At 56.2% G+C, this 7,912-nt stretch overlaps 1 protein-coding gene across 1 annotated transcript in view; it reads left to right on the top strand.

Moving 5' to 3' along the window:
- The window catches only part of DNAJC8 (DnaJ heat shock protein family (Hsp40) member C8), a 17,152-nt gene extending 10,107 nt beyond the window's left edge, over positions 1-7,045 (top strand). Inside the window, exons 2-8 of the mRNA XM_061579454.1 lie at positions 57-113; positions 1,341-1,407; positions 3,332-3,426; positions 4,705-4,779; positions 5,698-5,789; positions 6,255-6,330; positions 6,684-7,045. Of these exons, the coding sequence (XP_061435438.1) occupies positions 57-113; positions 1,341-1,407; positions 3,332-3,426; positions 4,705-4,779; positions 5,698-5,789; positions 6,255-6,330; positions 6,684-6,803 (582 nt within the window). The 3' untranslated portion in view covers positions 6,804-7,045. The remainder of the gene's footprint in view (positions 1-56; positions 114-1,340; positions 1,408-3,331; positions 3,427-4,704; positions 4,780-5,697; positions 5,790-6,254; positions 6,331-6,683) is intronic.
- The last annotated feature ends 867 nt before the right edge of the window (positions 7,046-7,912 follow it).

Raw genomic sequence — 7,912 nt, 5'->3', positions numbered from 1 at the left:
CAAAGTTGGTTTGGTTTGTGACTGATCCCCTGTGCCGTGTCCGTGTGCCGCTGCAGGTGCTACAGCTGGACCCGGAGGCTTCGGACACGGACATCAAGAAACGATTCAGACAGGTGACGACCTCACATGTGTTGAGTCTATGGGGCAGTGTTGAGTCTATGGTGCAGTGTTGAGTCTATAGTAGTGTTAGTCTATGGGCAGTGTTGAGTCTATGGGTAGTGTTAGACTATGTGTTGTGTTGAGTCTATGGTGCAGTGTTGAGTCTATGGTGCAGTGCTGAGTCTATGGGTGGCAGTGTTGAGTCTATGGTAGTGTTAGTCTATGGGCAGTGTTGAGTCTATGGGTAGTGTTAGACTATGTGTTGTGTTGAGTCTATGGTGCAGTGTTGAGTCTATGGGCTGTGTTAGACTATGTGTTGTGTTGAGTCTGTGGGCAGTGTTGAGTCTATGGGCAGTGTTGAGTCTATGGTGCAGTGTTGAGTCTATGGGCAGTGTTGAGTCTATGGGCAGTGTTGAGTCTATGGGGCAGTGTTGAGTCTATGGAGCAGTGTTGAGTCTATGGTGCAGTGTTGAGTCTATGGGCAGTGTTGAGTCTATGGTGCAGTGTTGAGTCTATGGGCAGTGTTGAGTCTATGGGCAATGTTGAGTCTATGGTGCAGTGTTGAGTCTATGGTGCAGTGTTGAGTCTATGGGCAGTGTTGAGTCTATGGGCAGTGTGGAGTCTATGGGCAGTGTTGAGTCTATGAGCAGTGTTGAGTCTATGGGCAGTGTTGAGTCTATGGGCAGTGTTGATTCTATGGTGCAGTGTTGAGTCTATGGGTAGTGTTGAGTCTATGGGCAGTGTTGAGTCTATGGGCAGTGTTGAGTCTATGGGCAGTGTTGAGTCTATGGGCAGTGTTGAGTCTGTGGGCAGTGTTGAGTCTACAGGCAGTGTTGAGTCTATGGGCAGTGTTGAGTCTATGGGCAGTGTTGAGTCTATGGGCAGTGTTGAGTCTATGGTGCAGTGTTGAGTCTATGGGCAGTGTTGAGTCTATGGTGCAGTGTTGAGTCTATGGGCAGTGTTGAGTCTATGGGCAGTGTTGAGTCTATGGGTAGTGTTGAGTCTATGGTGCAGTGTTGAGTCTATGGTAGTGTTAGTCTATGGGCAGTGTTGAGTCTATGGTGCAGTGTTGAGTCTATGGTGCAGTGTTGAGTCTATGGGCAGTGTTGAGTCTATGGGCAGTGTTGAGTCTATGGGCAGTGCTGAGTCTATGGTGCAGTGTTGAGTCTATGGGCAGTGTTGAGTCAATGGGCATTGTGCGAAAATAACTCGGAGGCTTTTTTTGTCGCTGTTATTGGCAGCTCTCTATCCTGGTCCACCCGGACAAGAACCAGGATGATGCTGAGCGGGCACAGAAGGCGTTCGAAGGTGAGTGGCGGCCTCCCGGGCGGCCGTGGCTTGGTCGGTGCTCCCAAATGTAAACAAAAACTACCGGCAGTTTGCATTGGTTTGGCCAGGTGAGGGCCCGATTGAGTTGCTATGTTCGCTCGTTTATCAGAGGAGAAGCTGGCCTATCGAGACCCATACAGAGAGACCCACAGAGACACCCACAGAGACCCACAGACGCCCGCAGAGACCTACAGAGACCCACAGAGACCCACAGAGGCCCGAAGAGACCCGCAGAGACCCACAGAGGCCCGCAGAGACCCACAAAGACCCGCAGAGACCCGCAGAGACCCGCAGAGACCCGCAGAGACCCACAGAGACCCACAGAGACCCACAGAGACCCACAGAGACCCACAGAGACCCACAGAGACCCACAAAGACCCACAAAGACCCACAGACGCCCGCAGAGACCTACAGAGACCCGCAGAGACCCGCAGAGACCCGCAGAGACCCACAGAGACCCACAGAGGCCCGCAGAGACCCACAAAGACCCACAGAGACCCACAAAGACCCACAGACGCCCGCAGAGACCTACAGAGACCCACAGAGACCCACAGAGACCCACAGAGGCCCGCAGAGACTCGCAGAGACCCACAGAGACCCACAGAGACCCGCAGAGACCCGCAGAGACCCACAGAGACCCGCAGAGACCTGCAGAGACCCGCAGAGACCCCCAGAAACCCACACTCATAGACCCGTACTGAAACTAAACTTTTTATTTTACCAAGTAAGGCCCACAGAGTTGCCCGCGAGCTCTGAATGATTATCACAAATGGTAGCTCAATGTAGTGGGCTTATCATCATCATTATCACGTGGACATTTATAGCAGAAGCCAAATTCTATAAACGCGTGACTTTGATTCTAAACGTGGAGGGGACAAACCGAAAGGACCTGGAGAAAAATCCTCGCGACCACGGGGAGAGAGAGAGACACGCAGACTCCAAATCTACAGCAGCAGGCATCGTCAGGCTCGGGATCGAACCCACGACCTCCTACGTACCAGGCGAGGTAGTCAACATCTAGCCACCGTGACGCTGCCTGCCCAGCGCTGTGCACTCCCCCCCCACCCGGTCACGTCACAGCTGTTCACGGCTGCTGTGCCACCCTCACTCTGACTCTTGTTAACGTCCTGAAAGCTGCGATACAGCCGCGGAAGACGCGGCATCATCGCCACTCTTCGTTGCGTAACTGCGTGTCTCTCTCCACCTCCCCGTGTCTCCCTCCACCTTCCCCCCGTGTCTCCCTCCACCTCCCCCCCGTGTCTCCCTCCACCTCCCCGTGTCTCCCTCCTCCTCCTCGTGTCTCCCTCCTCCTCCCTGTGTCTCCCTCCACCTCCCCGTGTCTCCCTCCCCGCGTCTCCTCGTGTCTCCCTCCACCTCCCCATGTCTCCCCTCCCCGTGTCTCCCTCCTCATGTCTCCTTCCACCTCCCCGTGTCTCCCTCCTCCCGTGTCTCTCTCTCCGCGTCTCCCCGTGTCTCCCTCCTCCTCTTCCCCGTGTCTCCCTCCACCTCCCCGTGTCTCTTTCCCCGCGTCTCTCCGTGTCTCCCTCCTCCCCGTGTCTCCCTCCTTCACCTCCCCGTGTCTCCTCCTCCTCGTGTCTCCCTCCACCTCCTCCCCATGTCTCCCTCCACCTCCCCGTGTCTCCCTCCACCTCCCCCCCCCGTGTCTCCCTCCTCTTCCCTGTGTCTCTCCGTGTCTCCCTCCCCGCGTCTCTCCGTGTCTCCCTCCTCCCCGTGTCTCCCTCCTTCACCTCCCCGTGTCTCCTCCTCCCCGTGTCTCCCTCCACCTCCCCGTGTCTCCCTCCACCTCCCCCCCGTGTCTCCCTCCTCTTCCCTGTGTCTCTCCGTGTCTCCCTCCCCGCGTCTCTCCGTGTCTTCCTCCCCCACCCCTCCCGGCATGTCTCAGCCGTGGACAAGGCCTACAAGTCGTTGCTCAACGAGGAGCACAAGACGAACGCCCTGGAGGTCATCACGGCGGCGCGGGAGCACGTGGAACACAACGTGAGTGGAGTCGCCATCACAGCCCCGGGCCGTGGCAGAAATGCCGAGCTGGAGGCTAACCCAGTTCCCTGGGGTTGATTCCTGGAGTGTGGGTGTCTGTGTGGGTGGCTGCGTGGGTGGCTGCGTGGGTGTCTGCGTGGGTGTCTGCGTGGGTGTCTGCGTGGGTGTCTGCGTGGGTGTCTCTGTGGGTGTCTGCGTGGGTGTCTGCGTGGGTGTCTGCGTGGGTGTCTGCGTGGGTGTCTGCGTGGGTGTCTGCGTGGGTGTCTGTGTGGGTGTCTCTGTGGGTGTCTGTGGGTGTCTCTGTGGGTGGCTGTGTGGGTGGCTGTGTGGGTGGCTGTGTGGGTGTCTGTGTGGGTGTTTAACAGCAGAGGTCTCCGAATCAGTCGAGCGACATCTTTTCATCGGTTGCGTAACACTGTGTGGAAGCTACCTGGTCTGTCGCTCAGCACGAAGCTTCAGGTCTTCTCAGCCACGGTCATGCCCTCCCTTCTCTACGCTTGTGACGCGTGGACCCCCCCTAATGGAACATCTTCGCCTTTTGGAAACATTTATGCTGGCCTGCCTACGATCCATCCTGGGTTTAAGCAGGTAGGATTGTGTGAGGAGCTCACAAATCCTTGAAATATCTGGGCAAAGTCCCATCGGTGAGCTCCTCCAGCAGGCAAGGCTGCGTTGGCTGGGCCATGTAGCCCGCTTGCCCAGCCATCGCATCCCTTAACAGCAGTGTTGAGTATATGTGGAGCTGAGTGGACTTGCCGATGACCGGTACCAGCGATGTCAAGATCGGCCTCTGTGGAGGAGGCTCGTGAAGGACGCTACTGGGCAGTTGGAGGCAGTTGCCCTCCAACAACAACGGAGGGCGGAGGAGCGACGCTCACAACGAGCGGAGCGCCGGGTGGCTAAAGCACAGCGAGTTGGCACAGTAGGGGGCACAGGTGGTGCATCAGCCAGTCATCTCGGTCATCTCGGTCAGTCGACCCGTGGCACCTGGGTCTGCCCCGTGACCTCCTGCCAGCGGGCTTTCGACACTTCACGTGGCCTCAAGGTGCACTTGGCCTGGCACAAGCATCGTGGCATCGTGGTGACGTCACCGCCACTTAGTGGCGAATGACGGTTGTTGTTGTTGTTGTGTCTGTGTGTGTGTGTCTGTGTGTCTGTGTGTGTGTCTGTGTGTGTCTGTGTGTCTGTGTGTGTGTGTGTGTCTGTGTGTCTATCTGTGTGTGTCTGTGTGTGTGTCTGTGTGTGTGTGTGTCTGTGTGTCTGCGTGGCCTTTCTCAGATCAAAGAGAAGAAGAAGCAGCTGAAGAAGCAGGGGAAGCCGCAGATCGTGGAGGAGGAACTCGACCCTGAAGCGGTGAGGGGCGGGGGGGGGAGGGGGGCGGGGGGTGGGGGGGGGAGGGGGGAGGGGGGAGGGGGGCGAGAGGTGGAGTTTAACAGAGACTCATGTGGAGGGTGTGTGGGTGTAGTAGTTGTTGTTGTCGGGGTGTGTGGGTGTAATTGTTGTTTTCGGTGTGGGTGTAGTTGTTATTGTCGGGGTGTGTGGGTGTAGTTGTTGTTTTCGGTGTGTGTGGGTGTAGTTGTTATTGTCGGGGTGTGTGGGTGTAGTTGTTATTGTCGGGGTGTGTGGGTGTAGTTGTTGTTTTCGGTGTGTGTGGGTGTAGTTGTTATTGTCGGGGTGTGTGGGTGTAGTTGTTATTGTCGGGGTGTGTGGGTGTAGTTGTTGTTTTCGGTGTGTGTGGGTGTAGTTGTTATTGTCGGGGTGTGTGGGTGTAGTTGTTATTGTCGGGGTGTGTGGGTGTAGTTGTTATTGTCGGGGTGTGTGGGTGTAGTTGTTGTTTTCGGTGTGTGTGGGTGTAGTTGTTATTGTCGGGGTGTGTGGGTGTAGTTGTTATTGTCGGGGTGTGTGGGTGTAGTTGTTATTGTCGGGGTGTGTGGGTGTAGTTGTTGTTTTCGGTGTGTGTGGGTGTAGTTGTTATTGTCGGGGTGTGTGGGTGTAGTTGTTGTTTTCGGTGTGTGTGGGTGTAGTTGTTGTTGTCGGGGTGTGTCGGTGTAGTTGTTGTTGTCGGGGTGTGTGGGTGTAGTTGTTGTTGTAGGGGTGTGTCGGTGTAGTTGTTGTTGTAGGGGTGTGTGGGTGTAGTAGTTGTTGTTGTAGGGGTGTGTGGGTGTAGTAGTTGTTGTAGGGGTGTGTGGGTGTAGTTGTAGGGGTGTGTGGGTGTGGCTGTTGTTGTAGGGGTGTGGGGTGTAGCTGTTGTTGTTGCTGCTGTTGTTGCAGTACAAGAAGGCGCTACACAAGCAGACCATGAAGTTGTTCGCTGACCTGGAGATCAAGAAACGGGAGAGGGCCACTCGTGACATGCACCAGAGGTTGGGGCACGGGGGGAGGGGGAGACACGGGGGTGGGACACGGGGGGGAGACACGGGGGGGGGGGGGGAAGAGACACACAGGGGTGGGACACGGGGGGGGTGGGACACGGGGGGGGGGGAGAGACACCGGGGGGGGGGGAGACACCTTCGACACTTGGCGTTGAAACGATCGCCGTCACCGCCGCTGAGCTCACGGCCATCAAAACAGCGGCGGACGTTCGAACTTCGACCCTGGGCCTCCCCTAGGTCGACTCAGCCTCAAACGAATACCACGGAGCGGCGTGTGAACGTGGTGATGTCCGCCCCCCCTCCCCCCGCCCCCCCCGTCCCCCCGTGTGTCACAGCGCCGGTAGCCTCCGTAGGGGCCGCCGCCGCTAGCAAAGCCCCCTTGCCCCAACGTCGCCGCGTTGGAGGCTACGCGGGGGAGCTTTGCCCGCACGTCACCGCGTCTCTGTTGTGGCTCAGGAAGCGGCAGCGTGAGGAGGAGATCGAGCAGGAGGAGTCGGAGAAGAAGGAAAAGGAGTGGCAGAAGAACTTTGAGGTGCGTTGGGTGTGTGAGTGAGTTTGTGAATGGAGTTGAGTTTGTGGATGGGAGTGTGAGTGAGTTTGTGAATGGGAGTGAGTTTGTGAATGGGAGTGAGTTTGTGAATGGGAGTTTCACCCTGCCTCACCGTGCCTCACTGTGTGTCTCCGTGTGTCTCCATGTGTCTCCGTGCGTCTCCCTGCGTCTCCCTGCCTCACTGTGTGTCTCCGTGTGTCTCCGTATGTCTCCGTGCGTCTCCCTGCCTCACTGTGTGTCTCCGTGTGTCTCCCTGCCTCACCGTGTGTCTCCGTGCGTCTCCCTGCCTCACGCTGCGTCTCCCTGCGTCTCCCTACGTCTCTCCGTGTGTGCAGGCGAGTCGCGACGGGCGCGTGGACAGCTGGCGGTCATTCCAGTCGCAGGGCAAGAAGAAGGCGGCCAAGGAGAAGAGATCCTTCCTGAAGCCCCCCAAGGTGAAGATGGAGAAGAGATGACGTGGACACGCGGTTACACACACACACACCTAGACACACACACACGTAGATACACACACACAGACACACACACAGACACTCACACATGTAGATACACACACACGTAGATACACAGACATACACAGTGTCACACAGACACACACACACACACACAGACACACACACACACGTAGTTACACACACAGACACTCACACACGCAGACACACACACACACGTAGTTACACACACAGACACTCACACACGCAGACACACACAGACACTCGCACAGACACACGTAGATACACACACACACACCTAGACACACACAGTCACACACAGACACACACAGACACACACACACACACACAGTGTCACACACACACAGTGTCACACACACACAGTGTCACACACACACAGTGTCACACACACAGTGTCACACACACACAGTGTCACACACACACACGTAGATACACACACGCGTTGATACACAGAGATACACACAGACACACACAGACACACACACACAGACACACACACAGTGTCACTCACACACACACAGACACACACACACGTAGATACACACACACACAGTGTCACTGACACACAGACACGCACACTTAGATACACACACACGTAGATACACACAGACACACACAGACACACACACAGACAGACACACAGACAGACACACAGACACACAGAGACACACAGACAGACACACACAGACACACACAGACACACACACACATAGATACACACACACACGTAGATACACACACACAGACACACACCCATAGATACACACACACACGCAGACACACACACACACACACAGACACACAGACACACACAGACACACACACAGACACACAGACACACACACACACAGTGTCACACGCACTCAGAACACCGTGGGTGGGTAGACTGAGCCCCCTAACAACTGGAGATGGAGGGCCCCCTAAATAAATAACCCCCCCCCCCCCCCCCGTCTCTCAACTTTGCTCTTGCCTCTCTGTCTCTCTCAGTCTCTCTATGTGTCTCTCTGTGTCTGTGTCTCTCTGTCTTTCTTTGTCTCTCAGTCTCACTGTGTTTTTCTCTGTGTCTCTCTGTCTCTCTCTGTCTCTGTCTG

The sequence above is a fragment of the Lethenteron reissneri genome, chromosome 69, assembly GCF_015708825.2.
Source record: "Lethenteron reissneri isolate LAM-NWPU_2019-01 chromosome 69, ASM1570882v1, whole genome shotgun sequence".
NCBI lineage: Eukaryota > Metazoa > Chordata > Hyperoartia > Petromyzontiformes > Petromyzontidae > Lethenteron > Lethenteron reissneri.
Note: the sequence above shows the minus strand (reverse complement) of the source record. Positions and strands in the feature narration are given on the sequence as shown.